Source organism: Aythya ferina (assembly GCF_964211825.1).
Source record: "Aythya ferina genome assembly, chromosome: 11".
NCBI lineage: Eukaryota > Metazoa > Chordata > Aves > Anseriformes > Anatidae > Aythya > Aythya ferina.
Genome location: NC_140307.1, coordinates 18,878,225 through 18,896,666, shown reverse-complemented (window position 1 = coordinate 18,896,666; position 18,442 = coordinate 18,878,225). Strand labels below are relative to the sequence as shown.

The following is an 18,442-nucleotide window of genomic DNA, read 5'->3' as shown; positions in this document are numbered from 1 at the left end:
AATTTTTAACTTAAGAAGCTTATTTTTAATGTAATTTAACCTCCATGACTCTAATTCTGAAAATAAAAAATAAAAAATAAAAAATCATGAGCCACCTGTACATATCACAATGAGAAATGCATAAAAATTTTCAAAGCTCGTCTTTCAGGATTTTTTCTGGCAGCATAACCTGTTTCTATACACTGTTGGTAAGTTCTTTTGGTCTGAAGTGACTATTTAAAAGTTGTATTGACCTAAAGTTGTTTAATGTCAATGGTACTTATTTTTCTGAAATATATTTCTTCATATTATTCTGAAAAGAATCCTAAATTGTAGGTGAACTTAAAATATTAGAGATAAAAAGCACAACCAGTTCATCAAAATTTTCACAAACAAGTTCCATGATGACAATGCAAAAGTGAAAATATTCCTCATTACCTTGTGGACACTGAGTTTTTCTGTAATAACTTGTGTTCATGTCTGAGGTCAAGGAAATATTCTACCCTCTATTCTTTTGCATACCATCAGTCTACCTTTTATATATTACGAACACATGGCAAGATAAGCAAGATGCAAGAGGTGTGCTTTAATTACATTATCCAGTAACATGTGCAGTGCAATCTGTGATCCTTTCCTGAAGCATTTCTTGCTGTAGCGTTTTACTATCTGCCACCCAGTCCTTGACAGCTGGAGAACAATTGATTACAAGAACTCTACTGTCATTTCACTATACAAAAGCCAACTATTTTTCTAGTCCTCGCTGAACCAGCCATTAGGAGCACCATTCCCAAGTCATTCAGCAGCTTTTCCCTGCCCACTTAAAACTCTGTTTCAACAGAAACAAGACCCTTATGGACAAATGCACTTACTGGACATCTACCAACTACAAAGCAAAAGCAACTTGAATTTTAACTTGCAGACATCTTCACAGCACCAAGATGCTGTGGAAGATGGATGAAAAAACAACCACCTAAATCTCTATACAGTTCAGCTAATCTCTCAGTCAGGAAATAAATTCTTCCCAATCTTTAAATAATAACTATAGTGCAGTATCCATTAGTGCAGCTAAGCTAACACTCTCCAGTTGTGTTACTAATACAGGTTACTGTTCTTTTTTCCTTATTACTTCGTATATTTTCCACGCTGTTGATTCTCTACTTGTAATACAAAGTGTTTATTACTTAGAAGTTGTCATTGCAGAACATCCCACATCAAATCCTCGCTGTATCAGGAAAAAACATGGAATAGAGGGCTAGCACATGGGTTGTTGTGTTGCACTTTTGGCTTTCAGAATAAGGAATGATGCAACTCTAGCTAAGCCAAATTGCTGCAGTTGCCATTTGTCACTATATTCAGTTACAATGCAGAACATACAGAATTTCCTTTAGAGGCATTGATACATCAAACCAACTGAGAAAAGGGCAAGGAAGGCTAACTCTGCATTGTGATTGAGGTAAATAATAGCAAAACTAAATAAGGAATTGCAGGGCTGTACAAGCTTCTTCCATACATACAATGAGTATAGTTGTAACACAACAAAAAAGCCAGCAGGTAAACAGTCAGGCCCCTTTCTCTTTACAGGTTTTTGTCTCCTCATTTTAAAGAGTTTAAACTTAACCTAAAGCTAAAACTTGAACAGCAAGCATACCAGACAAAAGGGAGCACCTTTTTTTCTTCATAAACATACTAGCAGAAAGCAGTTATATATGTACCCACATAGAAAAGGCTACACGATATAAGGCACATATACACGCGCCATGCTTGTATATGCGTATCTATAACATATTACTATGCCAACTCATTCCTTGGCAACAGGAGGAATTGCAACCTGTTGCAATGAAAATAGCATCTCTAACCCAAAATAATTATATTAGGGAATCACAAATGCCCTTTGAACATAATTATTTGAAAGAAGTCCCCATCTTAAATATCCATTAATGTTTTCACATAAGATTTTAATTTGTCAAAGTGCTAATGAATTATTTTCAAAGTGCTATATATCACCAGCCAATAATTTATGCACTGATCATTTGTTGCATCCACTCAATATTCACCATGAAATATCACTAAACTAGAAGTAAACAAAAATCAGGCTTACCTTTAATCACAGGCAAAGATTTGTTGTTGTTGTTGTTTTTCTTCCTTTTTTTTTTTTCTCCCTTTTCCATGATGAAGCTGCCACGTCTCTAATGAACAGAAGGGGAAAAATTTGCTGGATCAGTGTGAGAAGGAAGAGTTACCTTTTTCTCCTAGAAAGTTTAAGATCTACATAAAATTTTTATGTTAAGCTACTACCTATATTCATATATATGCAGAGTCAAGTTCAGTAGCAATAACCAAATATACCAAAGAACATGCTTTTTCATCATTTAATAACAGGGGTGATTATTGAACCAACTCTTTGTGGCTACACATTCCTAAAGAGCTTCCTGGAAACAAAGCACTTTCCATGGGCAATACTAATCAAGACATTCCTGATTTTCAAAATAACTACTTACTGAACTGAAAGCACCACACAAAAAACTGAGATCCCTAAGTACGTGAAAGCTAAACATCTTCTTTTCAAATACATCAGGAGACTGTACAGATCCATGCTTTAAGAGCAAATTATCATAAAGTCAGGACAAATGATGTTAACTGTTATAATCTTAATCTGATTGATTTTCCTTTCCAGAGCACTGCTACAGACTCTTAAGAATATATTCAAAAACAGACAAGTGTTTGAATACATAAATGACAATGCTGAACAAAACAAGATAGTTTTTGAATGACTAATGATGGTTCAAGCTTTTTAAAAAAAAAAAAAACGTATAATAATTTGCCATTTTAAAGGGTTATAGTGATGAATGCCATAAATTCAATCCTCATTCAATGTTGTGGAAACAAATCTGCAATCACACTGTGGAAATGAAAGGTAATAGAAAAAAAAAATATTAGCATCATGTATTACACAGTACAGATATCAAGATTAGCTAAGTGACAATTTCTGTCAAATACTATCATATGGAGCATCTGTATTTCTGCCTGTCACAGGAGAGAACAGTTTCTCTTCTCAAACTACATCACCACTGCTATCCCAAATCTGCCACACACTTTCAGATTGTTTGGAAATTAAATACTGCTGAGATTCTGATCATCATGGATTTTAACATTTGTATTAATATGATAGTAAGGAGGGAGATAACTGTTTATCCCTTAGTATAAAAAAAAAAAAAAAGAATTTTATTTCCAGAAAAATGAGCAAAACATGCCAGCGATTGAGCTACTTCAACTCAACCCACAAATATAAAACTAGTAGAGCAGCATGCCCTTTTGCAAATAAATTATTGACATTGTTTTCTAGGAAAACTTTTACAATTTTACACACCATAAATTAGGAACTGCTAAAGAAAGTTACACGTCTCTGAAGCTCACATTTAGTATTAACCTGAAGGTGTCCAGGTGACTCAGCAGTGCCATACAAGACCCTGTTGAACCTGTTACAAACACATTCTTCTGGTGTTAGTGCTGCCAGAAGCCATTTCCTGGAGCAGGTAGCTTTCAGAATCTCTAAAATTGGGATGTTGATATAGAACCCAGATCAAAAAAATTGACAGCAGTTTGGTGAAGAAGTGTGCATTTCAAGGCCTGAGTGACTGCTATTGTACATTTTATATGGTCATTGATACCTCCACAAGTGCATTTAAAACACAACCAAGTAAGAATCTTATAGTGTCAGTACACAATTAACAAAAAGATCCCCTGATGTTCAGATCACTGATTAATTCTGTTTCCTTTGAACTTTTGTCCACTGGAACTTGTCACTTTTAGATCGGGCACCGCTAGCTCTTAATGTAAATGTGATTTGAGTTGTGTTTTTTTTTTCCTCCTTGCTTCTTCTACATATGACTGCAGGATAACATATCTGCATAAATTCAGACTACAAAATATGGATCATTTTCATCATCTTTTGCCACCAAACAAATTGTCTGTACATAGTATACTTTTGCAAAGTATTAATCAGTTGTTATATTGCAGTAAACTGCCAAGCCTGAGCTACAAAACCCTGCTCAACACACCATGGCTTGCTAACAGCTACACAGCAGCCAGCAAGCCAACAGAATGTATCATCAAGAAAAGCTCCTAGGTTTCTGCAAAAGACCATGTATTTGCACATGATATACTTACAGAATATGTCAACCTACATCAACTTTACATAAAAAAAGAAAAAGGTCAAATTACAATTCAGGCAGGACAAGCTAATTTTAACTAAACTTGAGCTAAAGTCAAGCACAGTTACACAATCTAGACAAAATCATAAAAGCATAAAGACAAATTTTTACTGTATTTCATAAGAGAAGGAACAGACTCAAAACACTGGTAGAACTACATCCCTGTTTATTGGACAAACTTTTCTAATCTGTGGCATATTTGACTTACTGTTACTTGAAGTTCAGACCAGTCCAGGCAATGCTTCTCAAAATTAGTTCCTAAAAAAAATAAATATAATAATATTTCAGCCTGACAGTCAACTTTTTGTTGAGTTAAGTCATACCTCCACCTTTTAAGGCTACTGAAGCAGGTTAACATCTGTGGTTTAGTTTAGCAACTAATGTCTTAAATCATTATTAATTTTGTAAACTACAGTCAGTGTAGTGAATGTTTGTATTTGATTAGCATCATCTGTAATTACATTTAGATGAATATGGTTTCAGTTTTAGCAAACTACATTAAAAAAAATAAAACCACTTCAAACATTGGTGTCCTGAATTCGCTTCCATTTATTACTAGTACTTTCTTCAAAGTAAACGCCACTCTTGCATCTAAAACAGTTACGCATCAGAAATAGCCAGAAAAATATTTTTAATGTATTTTCAGCAAGTTATGTTTTTATAAACTTCATTAGAGAATGCTAGTGTTATTTTAAAGCTCTATGACATAGCAAACTGTGAAGGACTGCATTATATTTTTTAGCTTGACTTTAAAGAGTTTGTATCGCTTAAGCAGAAAAATCAATACTCATCTAGCAACATGAAGCTCATACTACATTCCCTACCCGTGTGTTTAAATGCCTTCAGAAAAAAAGTATTCTTTCACAGCAACTAATCTTTATTGGGTTTCTTTGTTCTCATGCTAGACAATTGAAAGCTGAAAAGGGAGGAACCACCCAAGAACAAGAAAAGATGATAAGTAGAATGAAAAATATTTATCTAATTATAATGAACAACTATAATTCCTCTTGTAAAGGCACCAAAACTGGGAAGGAAATTACACGCTCAAAAATTAAGGGAAATTATTTTCAAATGCCAAGCCAAAATTCAACATTTCAACATTCTTTCCCTAGCCTTATGCTTTTCTGTAATAGAGTAAGCCAACTTCTGCAATATGCTGGGAGAAAAAACAGTGTTCCCTGGTTGCCTTCCTCCTCTCTATCATGTGTGCAAAAGTCATTTAACTTCCAACATGCAGCACTTAATAATTCATCTTTAATTTAATCTCCATATTACAGAATAATATTAAAACATACACTATAGATTTTTCTCTAAATTATAGAGCCTCAGGATCCTGTAAAAATAAAAGATTAGGGTGACTATTAAAGTTAAGTTCTCTAAGAAATTAGCAGAAGAACCCCAGGAAAACAGATGTACTTTATTGGCATTATTAATCAGAAGATGCTAAATCTGAATGTCTGAAATAAAATATTGATTTCATAACTTATGTGATTTCTGGAGCACTAAGCTCTGTGAAAGCTTGAAGATATGTCCAACTATTTCATCCTTATGTCTTGTACAGACAATAACGTGAAAACCTCAATATGGTATTTAAATAAGTGGTCAGATTTATGCTGAACAGGCTAGCCAGCTAATGGGACAGGATAGGGTTACCACTTAGCAATGTTGCCAGTTCAGCTGTTCTTATTGCCTGGCTTACAGTGCTTAGTGAGCTTTTCTGTCCCAGGTACTAAAATCATGTCATGCATGACAACTAGTGTACAGGTAGTTGGTTTTATTTTAAACCAGATTTCTAATTCTCAGAGAAGTAGAGAAGGCCTTGAATCCTAAAATTCAGAGTAAAATAATAATAACAATAATGTAAATCAACATTCATTTAGGAACTTTTAATACATCTATAAAGACGGTTTCAGAGCCTAGCTTATTGCCTTTGACCACTTTGAGGCAAAAATACTGCAAAAAGTAACCACTTGAACAACTTTATAAGAGCCCAGATGGGAGGAGAAACATGTCAGGAAGCCAAAAAGCTCCAGGAAATCTTTAAAAGATCATCTAGCCCTGGAACTGTAAAAATATAAAAACCCTAGACACTAAAAGGAGGCAGTGTAGACATACAGAGAAAGCGTTGATCAAATAAAGTAAAGGGAAAGGCTGAAAAATCTGTGTAAGAATCAATCACTTCCATATGGGAAGCAAGTTAGGGAAATCAGAGAGCCAGAATGCTCAAGTAGAGCAGAGAGGGGCAAAGTGAATATCTTAAGTTGAGTATATAATTATGTCAACTGGATGAAGAGAAATAACAAATACCAACATGGTAATATGAATCTGAGAAATGAGAGAATTATGAAATTCTTAGAAAAAGTCAAATCCAATATTTATTTTTTTTTAAATATGTGCTGATTGCTTCAATACCAAATGCATTAGCATTTGAGGTCACGTAGGTGTTTGGTGAATGTCAGATTCCTTTCCTATTTAATGAACTACCTTTATATGGTAAAATTCTTAATTGACATTTACCTTCTGAACCTAGGGGTCATTTCAGTCCTTCAGTAGGTGTGAGGAGCCATGAATGTATGGATAACTGGACTATAAGTCTGTGAAGAAAAAAATGTAGTAAATTCAATTACAGGACTTCTGACAATAGATTCTTGTATGTTCAGTAAATTCTGACATTCAATGCATTCCTAGCAAAGCAAATGATAGATTGTTACGTTATAATAACTGCAGATAGTATAAAAGCATTTCAAGCAATAATATTCTGTTTTCAAACACCTGATAGTAGACACTGATCTTTTTTGGACACTGCAGATTGCTTATTAGATTCAAGCTTCCAGAAAATAAATCAATTCGCTCCATGGAGATACATAACTTCTCACATTAGGAAGGGTACATTTCAGAGTTCTGTGGAACCTGAGCTGGGAAAGACCATGAATGTAGATCTATGGTTTATATCCAGCTGCTGTTTTTGGTGACAAAGTCCAACTCACTTTCTACTGAATTGTGCCTGAATTTTGAAAAAGACAGTTTTGACTGTATTTCCTTGTCTCGTATCTCTACTGTCTCTTATACACACACTCTGACAAGTTATCACATACCTAAAGCTGAACAGATCTATCAGCTGGACACTGGGTAGACGAAAAAGACAGAAATACACCTTGTTAACTGCTGAGATTTCTTTTTTAAATAAAAAGGTCACCTTTCTCCTGATAAGTCCTATGACCTTTGTCAATGCAATTTAGATTTGGGAAAAGGCTCATAGAGACAACAAAAGGCATAAGAATCAACTGCATGTAGTTCTCCTGAACATTCTGCAAAAACATGAGCTTTGCTTTTACAATATGACTGTAGGGTTAGAATTGTTCCTGCAAGCACCACTAAACAAGAATTGACACTGCACAGACCACAAACGCTTTAGCATTTAATGCTTCTGGAGTTTAACCATAAAAGAGTAATTAAATAAATAAAAAGAAAAAAATAATTTGATCTGTTGTTAATGAAAACTTTAATTGTTAATAGATGAAACAAGAAAGATATGTGCCTAGTTGAAGAACAATGAAAGCATTCTATTATTTCCTCTCATTTGCTACCCTGATGACTCTGAACTGTAAAAAGAATCCTCGTTTTGCAAGCATGCCTTTAGATTCTCTCTCTCCGTGTCTGAGACACACACAATTTGCTCCTGTCTTTTATCTTCATGTTGTGAAAAACAGACAGTCAAAGTCTCCTCCAGATTTAAGAATTTTTCATGAAACTACCATCATCAAGACATAATGAATACAGAAGGATCTTGAGGCTTGAAGCAGTTTCAAAACAAAACATTACTATCATAAGATAGAACGTAAGATAGTTGATGTTCCATATCATGAAACGTGTTAAATCTAGAATTGTGCTATTACTTTTAAAGTCTGTACCATAGGTGCAGAATTGAAAGAAAAGGCTTGCATGACTGAGTGCAGGGACAGCTTTTCTCTTTGTGTTCAGTACTATGTAGTTGTTTAATTATATTTTTTTTTTACACCAAATTGTTTTTTACAGCTCAGTTTTCATGGCTCAGTTTCGCTTTTATAGCTACCTAATTTTGCCATATTGAACTATAAATAAAGAGATACCAAGCTTGATGACAGCATTTTTCTAAATAAAGTAACAGATAAAAAGTAACTTTGTGAACAGGTAGGTCAGACAATACTTTTTTAGACATGGCACTTACCTTCTATAAATACTTGAGTATGGGAATTTCCTTTATTATGTAAACTTTTATGTTCATATTAGAATATCTCAAATACTAAGTATAATTTTATGCAAACGGTGCAGACTTTGGGCATAGCTATTTCAGTGTTATTTCCAGTAATTACGTACACCAATTGTTATCCTGAATACTCAAAGCACAGCAGGTGGAGATTCAGAGTCAAGACCTGTGAACAGTCTGAATGTTAGCTCAGTGTCTCAGATGTGTTTTGCCAATCTTGTTGAGAGGTCCATGCTGCATACCAATGCTCCTAGTAACTACTACAACAAGCTATTCTCTCTATATTTTTTTTTTTCCAAAAATTTATGAAAACTTCTCAATTGCCATGCCCCAGCTTTCAGGTCAGTATGGATGGTATACACCAGAGGCACACTAGTCTTATTATTTGAAGTCTCAAATTCTTTTCTTACACTTTTTTTTTCCCTAAACTGTTCCTCTACCATAAGCCAATGACACTGCTGTCAAAGTAAGGATATCAAATATGCAAATTGATTTTAAATGTACTTGCTGTTACTGCTCTTCCAGCATTCACTGTGGATTGTGATGGTTACATCTGCCACACACAAACTCTCCAGTATGCTTCTTACAGCCCAATATGTCTCTCACCATTTTCTTGTACAGTGGAGGGATTATGATCAGTAGAGTGTAAATCAGATTAGTATTCTTCAATCAGATTAACATTCTCTACAGTAATCTAACACTGTTCACTGTAGCCAATATGACTGTTTTGACTTGGAAATATTTGACTCCAAAATGGCTCTTTTCTGTCAAGATCATTAGGACTATAATCATTATCATATTCATGACATTCCAGGTGCTAAATGAGGAAGAAATCAAATCCTGAATGCTTTAAACTTTTGGTCCACTGAGGAGCAACCATCTTAGGATGGAGGAAGTATTTTTTCTCTCTTAGATTTTTGTTTGTAACAGAGAGACCACAGTCTAAATGTAGGTGATCACTTAGAGACCCCCTGGGAGAGGATGCCGTCTTTTGCTTCACATAAATTAGCTAGTAAATAAAATCTAAAGCATAGTTTAGAGTTGGAGCAGTAGTACACAAGCAAACATAAGGATTTCCAACAAACAGATTAATTTGTACATTTGTTAAATTTCTAATGAGTTAAGTTACAGTACTAAAGAAAGAAAAGTGCAATCTTCTGCGGTACAGGGCTAGATATTTCTTGTCCATTAAATTGACTTGCTTGTAGGCGAAAATGACCTTTCCATAGCATACTCAGGATCATTAATTAACGCTGTGACTTTACAGGGAGTGGTAGCAAGAAAGAAAATAAAACAGCAGAGACAGATCTGAGATTTTAGAATGAAGTATAGCTCTTGAACATTAACAAAAACTGATATAAGCAAATACTGAATGTTCTAGAATTGTACCGTCAGTGTGTTCAGCAGGTCAGTGAGAGAAAGGGAGAAACCAAATGCAAGATGGATGTGCTGGTAAACTGAAGGAAACAATTGTAGAATCCACTAGAAGGTGTCTTTACCAGCTAAGATGTTCTGCTGAAGGAGTTTTCCTCAGCAGTAGTGTCATTTTAATATCAGCTGTTTTCGGTATAAATCTGCACAACATTTTACACAGGTTTCCTTACAACCATATCAAACAGCACTATACACACAGCACTAATCCCACTATGTGTTTGTGGTATTGCTTACAGTGCTGTAGTGAATTACAGACTGCTACAAAAAGGAAAGAAAAAAGATCAGTTAGGAGACCTTTGCAAGGAAATACTTTGTGCAGTTAAAAAAATAAATAAATAAAATAGGAGTTTGAGGAACAGAATAAGACCTCTCTCAAATTAACAGGTTTTGTCTCCGTAACATCTAAGGAGTCATTATTATGTTTCAGCCATAATAGAAATGTTAATCATTTTCTTTTAAAACATTCCTGATTTCTCCAAATGGGGTTTTGCTTTTTGGTTTTTAAGCTAGAGGCTAAATGAAGTAATTGACACTCACTGATATTTTCAGTGATACTAAGGATGAGCCTGACTCAAGTTACATTATTAGTATTATATTATATTATATATTATATTATTATTATTATATACTCAAGTACATTATTATTATTATTGAGTGGGAAAGTGTTTGATAAATTCACATACTTCCTCTTTGTATGTTTGGTTAATCCTATCCATTCAAAGTTCCCAAGCTTTAACGTATGTTGCAAACTCACAGTTCTCTTCTCCTGCCCAGCTTGGCAACAACAGCTTTTTAATCAGAAGAACAAAAAAATGTTTTACAGGTACAGTATGATTAACTCAGACTTTACAGCTGATGATGGCTACATATGCTATCAAAAGTGTCGTACATAAAAAAGTCCAACACCAAAAAAGGGAACCTGTTAAGGTTGAACTGTGTGCAGCATGTAACAATATAAAAATATGGTATTTCACAACATGATACAAGACAATGGTCAAGAAGCTCTAGTCTCTATTCTCTCTGATTTCTTTTACAGCGTCAGATAACTGCTGAATGACCTATATATAAATATATATGTATGTATATACTATTGTAGTACCAGCATTAATATACTGCCTTCTGAATTTTAGATCCCCAAAAAAAAAAATAAAAAGATATTTTCTTCACTTACTTCAAGTTAATGAATCCAAATAACTATAAGGGAAGATGTTGGCAGCTTTCACATAAGTCTGCAAGCTGGGTTAAATGTAAACTAATTAAAAACACCACATTGTGTATAATGAAAATGATGACTTCATTTAAAAGAAGTCATCTTGTTTTTCTGGACAGAATAATTTTATAAAAGCATTTTGCACTCCAAATATATATATATATATTTTTAACAGAGAAATAAAGTTTCATTCAGGAAAAAGAAACTATATTATACTATGCTACACACAAATACAAGCTCTGAAGATACTATGGTTGCAAGAGAAAAGAAAAAGAAATATCTGTAACTACATCGCCTAGACAAATGAGAATCTCCTTCCACTTCCTAAACAAAGGCTAATTCTACTAGACAGTCAGATAAATACATTGCATTACTCTTCTAAAAAAAAATGGCAGTTCTACTCTTTTTTTTTTTTTTTTTTTTTTTTCTTTTCTTTTTAGGTTTTCTAACCCATGTAATTCCTGTCTTTTTATGCATGTTCATAAGAACAATGTATAGGTTAATTATTCTGAACAAGATGTAGAGTGATTCAGCAATGTAATCAGAGGCTCAGTACAGTACAGCTTTCTTTGCAGAATTATCCAATACAACATGAAGTTTAAGTTTTCAGTTACCACTGAAACTAAACTTCTTGCCATTAGAAACCTGACGTGTAACACTATTTACACACTGAAAGAGGTCCAAACCATCTGATTGATACTGGAATACATCTAGCAGTAAAATTTGTACACGTACCCTGCACTTCAGAAATAGCAGCTATAACCAGATTAAGACACTAGATTGTGTGTTTTTACCAAAACACTGGTGACTATGATCATTTTCCTCACTACATTTATACATGACACCCTATTTCATTGTACCCCTCCCTTAATTCCTGAACGGGCTGCCAGAGAACTTCTAAAGGAATATTTGCTTCTCTTCACATGAAGATTAAGGGGAACCCATGCACAGGGAATTTATGTGCAAATAGAAAGATGGTAGAATCTTTCCTCTGTGAGCCCAAATAAATGATTGCCAGTTATACAGGGGTAATAATTTGCTTTACTATAAATTCATGGAGATTAGAATGGAAAGCAAATGCACAGGCCACAGAGTTAAAATTCACAGCCACCCAATTAAAGAACAAGCAAACATATCCAGGTTTGTTTATATAGTAGTATTATAATCCGACATATTAATGGACCTTTGAATACATACTGAGAGTTACTTTCAGAGAACCATTATGTGCAAATTGGCTTAGAAACATAGAAACTTTTTTTTTTTAAGCCTCTGTCAGTGCAGAACTTTAGGAGTTTGTTTATAGACTTAACACAAGCTTCCTCCCATCAAGGGATTCATCAATAGCAATAAACAAATAACTTCCCAAGGTTTTGGGGTGTGCATGTAAGCAGTTTGATAAAAGCACCAGTTTTTTGTATTTCAGGATGCACACACACCTGATGACAACCAGAATGGAAGGTTTCTAAAGAAAAGCTTTTCTCATTTTACTGAGGCACTTCATATAAACACTTGCAAATGCTAGGTGCTTTTTTGGCAAAATCACTTATAAACCAATAACTGATTCCCTTCTGAATATGAAATGCATATCAGCAATTTCTAAGTGTTTCTTACATAGAATACCACTCACCTTTCACTTTCTATTTCTCTTGATGTATTGAGAAGCAAAGCGTGTTAACCTATTAATTATTGTTTCAGGTCAAACTACTAGTAATTCAGTGGGTGAAATATCTATACAGGTGGATGTTTCCACACATCCTGGAACTGGTGAGCATAAAGTTACTGTAAAAGGTAAGTTCCAAAGAGCTAATTTTAAAAGGAAAACAACAACAAAGTCCAAAATGTCCAAGCATTAAATCCTAGGTAAAACATAACAACAATGAAATAACTGTTAAAGCTGTAAGAAGGCTTCAGGTGATTAGGATTGTACTTCTTCCTTGCTCAACATCAGCAAAAGTTAAGATTAGGCAGGTTAATACTGTCTTGTGCTTCCCAGCGTAGTCAATGTATTTATTTTTTTTTATGTAGTTATGGAATTATAAATTCTAACATGACAAATCACACTTCTGAATTACTTGTACATAATTTAATTTTCAAAAGCCGTAATAGAGGTGAGCGGTAAATGACTGCACCAAAATTTAACATGTTCTATTTCTAACAAATAAAATGCCTTTGTTCTGCAAAATTTTAATTCCAAAGGAAACCCAGTACCACTCAGATTAGTATAGGTTAACTTTTTAATTCTAATGAACGTAGCAGACAAAACAGCTGTTAACATAAAGTATTCATAAAACATACATTTATATTTTCTGTTGCTGTAACTGGAAGTAGTCAGAGGTTTTACTTGGCACAGAACAGGCAAAGATCCTCCTAGACTTGGCAGGTAGAACCATTGAATATACTAAGTTGGAAGGAAGTGACCCACAAGGACACATGCTCCACACAGGTCCACCCCAAAATCAGATCTTAATGTCTGAGAGCATTGCCCAAACACTTCTCAAATGCCAGCAGGCTCAGTGCAGTGACCACTGCCATGGCGAGCCTGTTCCAGTGCCCGGCCACCCTCTCAGTGAAGAACCTTTTCCTAACATCCAGCCTGAACTTAGGTGTAGGTATCCTACAGGAAAGATCTCAGGGCACCTTTCATTGGTCATACTGGATAATTAATTGGAGCTCTTCTAATAGGATTTTATTTAACTTCATTTCTTTTGTTTCTTTATAGTTGTAGCAATTAATAATCTAAATTGGCAAACAACAGCTATGTTCCGGCCATTTGTGGAAGTTTGTCTATTAGGTCCTAACCTAAGTGACAAGAAAAGAAAACATGGAACCAAGACAAAGAGCAACACCTGGTCACCAAAATACAATGAAACTTTCCAATTGTAAGTCTTTATTTGCTGTTAATTACCTATCTTATGCAAATTTTGCCAGAATACCTTGCAATTTAACCTCTAAAAACAAAACAAAGTAATAAAATTCTAAAGTTAAGGCTATATAAAGCACAATCCATAATAAATGAGATAATAACTTCAAAACTATTAAACTTGAATCTTTGCTTTATCTAAAGATGAATGACAACCACTAAGCTTGCCGCCTTTTAGCTTTCTAGCTTTAACCACCTTTCAGCTGGTTAAAATGTACAATTCATTTCTTACTGCTAGATTTCCAGGCCATTGCAACTGTTGACATATCTAAGTATTTGAAGTATTGTGCATGTGTTTATTAATGTTATTATCTCTATTGTTTAATCCTCAAAGCAATAAGTAATTTTTCATCTGACCTGGACCTTTACATATAGTATTTCCCACAGCACGTCTCTTTAACCTGTTCACTTCTCCTCCCATAACTGAAACCAATTCATTTTCCAGACACACTTCACACACAGAGACAGAAAAGAAGGGCAGAGTTCATTTTCTCAATGTCTTGCTTTTAAGGCTTGTTGCCAGTGATTTTCTTTATCCCATTGCTATAACTGTGATGACAAATAACCTCTAAGAATATAGAGTAGCAAGCTGACATATGATCATGAAAGGACAAGCTGAAAAAGGACATCGTAGGAAAACCGGAGGCAAAGAAAGCTCCATGTCCAAACTCTCAAGTCAGAAAATTCTCACACCCTCTTTGGAACTGTTTCCCACACAGTCTGGGAACCTCAGCTCCTTAGAGCTGCCTAGGAGGGATGAAGGCATCACCTGGAATCACATCCTGGGCCCTTCCACACATAAATATTTTTTTCCCTGAAAAATTATATTTAATTCAGTGAGATTATGCTGTAAACAAAAGTAGCAATCTCTGAAACGTATATGGATCAAATATCTCCTTTATTTGTTTGCAGCTAGTAAAAGCACATGAAAATAAACTTAACGTGCTGAGTTTACATATAACTGCATGGATAGAAGAGATTAAAAATAAAGTAAAATGGAATAATTTATGAAAATCCAAATGAAATTACACTCAATTAGGTAGAAAATCATCAGTATGCTCAGGCTTTTTCATCTTCATGAATCAGTAAATTCATAGTGCAGTCAGTTACTGCACTCTCAGCATCTCTGTTGTTCTACTTAGAGCAACGTAGGAAAATAATCCTCAAAAAAAAAGGAATTCAATCAGTTGACGTCAAAAATATTTATGAAATATATTTTCTAGAGAAACTAAGTGATATTTCAAAGCCATACCTTCTTCCTGAAGCCTGACAAATGATTGCAAGTGTTGCTTTCATAGAAATGCACAGATCCTTTATATGACTACAGCTTTAATATTGTTTTTTTACATACATCACACAACCTGACACTGTAAAAGTCAGACTGCACCTCACTAAGGTTAGGGTTGCCTATTAGGTCCTTGTGTATTTTAGATTAAATGGAATTATATTGTAAATCTGTTTTCTGAGTGCTATCTTGCCCTACATATGCCCATGTGATCCAGAAAAATGAGTAAAGGATCAGGAAGAATAAAATCAAATACTTTGTGATTTTTAGGAAACAAGCCCCCTTCATATCTATGATACTGAGCATAACAGCTGTTTCCCTCCTGAAGGGATTGCAGTGACCTGCAAAATGAGTATTGACTTCAGGCAGAACGAAGACATAAGCAGGCTGCGTTAGTATTCCCACTGGGGAAATTGCATAACTAGGAACACTTTCTCCAGTTTGGTTTGGCCTGTCAGTAGGTATAATTCTAATTAAATATAACTATCCTCTAGGCTTGGGGGGATATCAGCCATCTTGTGTGTGCTATATATGGCTTTTGGGCCAGTATTTAAAGTGGCATAGAGGATCTCCAAATACCTTGGAAGAGAATAAATTAAAAGTGAGGTTTCAGAGCTTATTATTTTTTGAACTTTAAACAAAAGTTTTTAAAACATCTTGGACCTACTGGATGAAATATGCTAAAATAGTGTTCTTGCTGTCATTTCAAAAAATAAAGTGATGCTTAAAATTCTGCAAGCTAATATGGACCTGGCAGAATGAACAGAAATAAAAGTGTAGCCAAGATACGTTTTGTCAGTGCAAAACTTGCTTAGAGGTGACTAATCAGATCCACGTGATTGCTCATAGGGAAAAAAAAAAAAAAAAAAAAAAAAAAAAAAAAAAAAAAAAAAAAAAAGAGCAGTGGCAAATATTGATGTAGGATTTTACACTGCAGACACAGAAGTTAGGTTTAGAAAAACAGGTAACTAAAAGCAGAGAAGCTGCTTCTACCTACTTACAGACTTCCTAGTTATTTAGCCTGGAAAAATGAGCAAAATCTGTAAATCAAAAAGATTTGATTCCTACGTATGATGTATGCTATGCTTAAGTGAAAGCTGTCTAATTCACGGATGTACGTATAAACATTTTTGTAGTTTTGTAGTTCACCAAAAAGATATGGTTATTATGGTTCTGGAAGTAGTTGGACATTTTAGGTACTTTCTGGGGAAAAGTAGCAGTGGTTCAGATACTGAAGGAACTGATGAAATTCCCTCCATTTCTGTTCAGGTCAGTGAGGAGAGGAACTATGTTAATAGTAGTATGCAAAAGGCTAACATGTAGAAATCTAAAAACTAAACAATAATCTGTTATAGAAAATGAACTACAAAAATGAAACTACCACTAACATTTTAATATCAACAAGATTTACAAGACATGCTCATTCCTCAGAGGAATGAAACTCATCTCCTTGTCCTAAATTCATCTTTTTCATCTTTGCAGCATTTTGAGTAATGAAGATAAACCAGGAGCGTACGAGCTTCACCTTTCAGTGAAAGATTACTGCTTTGCTAGAGAAGATCGCATTATAGGAATGACAGTTATTCAGCTGCAAAACATAGCAGAGAGGGGTAGCTGTGCATCTTGGTATCCCTTGCTGAGAAATATCTTTGTAGATGAGACTGGATTGACAATTCTTAGAATACTTTCTCAGAGAACCAATGACGAAGTTGCTAAAGAATTTGTAAGACTTAAATCAGAAACAAGATCTGCTGAAGAAACAGCCTAAAATACTCCCATAATTCAAGACTGTCACTGTAACACCATAGATCCAAAGCTGTTGTCTGAATAGTGCATGCATGCAAAAATTTGTGGGAATGTTTAATTAACTATGTTTTCTGTGTTTGCCAGTACTTATGTACTACATTTGCAATGTATGTCAAAGAGCTGTATACCTTTTCTACATATTTTGGTCTTTGTTAAAGTAATTGTTCCAATGAAGTGCCAAAACTAAGATTAAGAGAAAATAATACACTATATCACTTAAAATGTTGATTTTGCTTCATCACAATCCCTTTAACATTTATTAATAAATAGCTTTTTGAATTGATAATTAAGTTGTCTCTGTTAAACCACTACGTTGCCTATTCTAAATTATCTCCCTTATTATTATTTAAGAAAAGATTTATCTAATTTTCTTCAAACCTCATTTTATGCTAACCTCATTTTAGGCATCCTACTGATAACTTTTTCTATCATTACTACAGATGCAGTTACTTATAGAAGTGTTTGTAATTTTATAATTACCAATAAAAAGTAATGATTTTTGCATAAAAACTGAAAAAGGATGGAAATATTTTATGCTAATCTTTTTCCAACCTTTCATAAATATCACTGTGAAGAAATGCTGTTCAAGCAAGTTCTCAAGAAGCTGTGCTTACTAGAGTTTGTTACTGATGTTTGATATCTTGAGATAACTTTGTTCTTCAAAACTGCCAAGGTAATATCATATTTATATTAAAAGGGTAAGTCAGTATCTGTAGAAAAATACTGTCATACAGTACAGTATATGTGCTTTAAAAGTCATTTAAAAAATATATGGTACTGTAGAAGGGTTAATAGTTTGGAATACATAAAGTTGGGTTGTGATTTGTTTCTAGAAACGTTTATGAAAAGTAACAATGCTGTTAGCATTTTCACTCAGTTATTAAGGTTGCTTTACATACTTAGCTGTAACACCAGTTAAGTGCTTTGTTTTGGGAGGGGTGATTTTGGCTTTTTTGTTGTTTGGATTGTTTTTTCTTTTTGTTTTGTTTTTGTTTTTTTTTTTTTATTAGAAAAGATCAACAGTTTGTACTTATGCAACATTACTATGTATTGCACTAAAGCAAACTCCGTGTCCTGTAAATATACTTAGTGATAAATTGTAAAATAAAATACAAAAAAAGCTGCCTCTATTTATACCGTTTGATATTTATATTCCTGTTGGTTATAATTGCATGTGAAGCCAACGTAGTGGGTAACAATACAGCATTTTACTATATCAAAGCATGATTTCCATTGTCTAGCACCTTGCTCTTTTATAAGTGTAATATCCCATGTGTCACATTTATAATAAATGAGGTACACATTTTATTAACGTGAATAACATTCTGTATTAATGCACACAATACAGATA

At 34.1% G+C, this 18,442-nt stretch overlaps 1 protein-coding gene and 1 long non-coding RNA gene across 2 annotated transcripts in view; one reads left to right on the top strand and one right to left on the bottom strand.

The window, feature by feature from the left end:
- The window catches only part of LOC311442734, a 32,936-nt gene extending 24,433 nt beyond the window's left edge, over positions 1 to 8,503 (bottom strand). The window contains exon 1 of the long non-coding RNA XR_014696815.1: positions 2,078 to 8,503. This is a non-coding gene — a long non-coding RNA (uncharacterized lncRNA). The remainder of the gene's footprint in view (positions 1 to 2,077) is intronic.
- UNC13C (unc-13 homolog C) overlaps positions 1 to 18,221 on the top strand; it is a 172,643-nt gene extending 154,422 nt beyond the window's left edge. The window contains exons 31-33 of the mRNA XM_084532291.1: positions 12,776 to 12,868; positions 13,800 to 13,959; positions 16,768 to 18,221. Coding sequence (XP_084388417.1) covers positions 12,776 to 12,868; positions 13,800 to 13,959; positions 16,768 to 17,053 — 539 coding nt within the window. The 3' untranslated portion in view covers positions 17,054 to 18,221. The remainder of the gene's footprint in view (positions 1 to 12,775; positions 12,869 to 13,799; positions 13,960 to 16,767) is intronic.
- Positions 18,222 to 18,442: the final 221 nt, after the last annotated feature.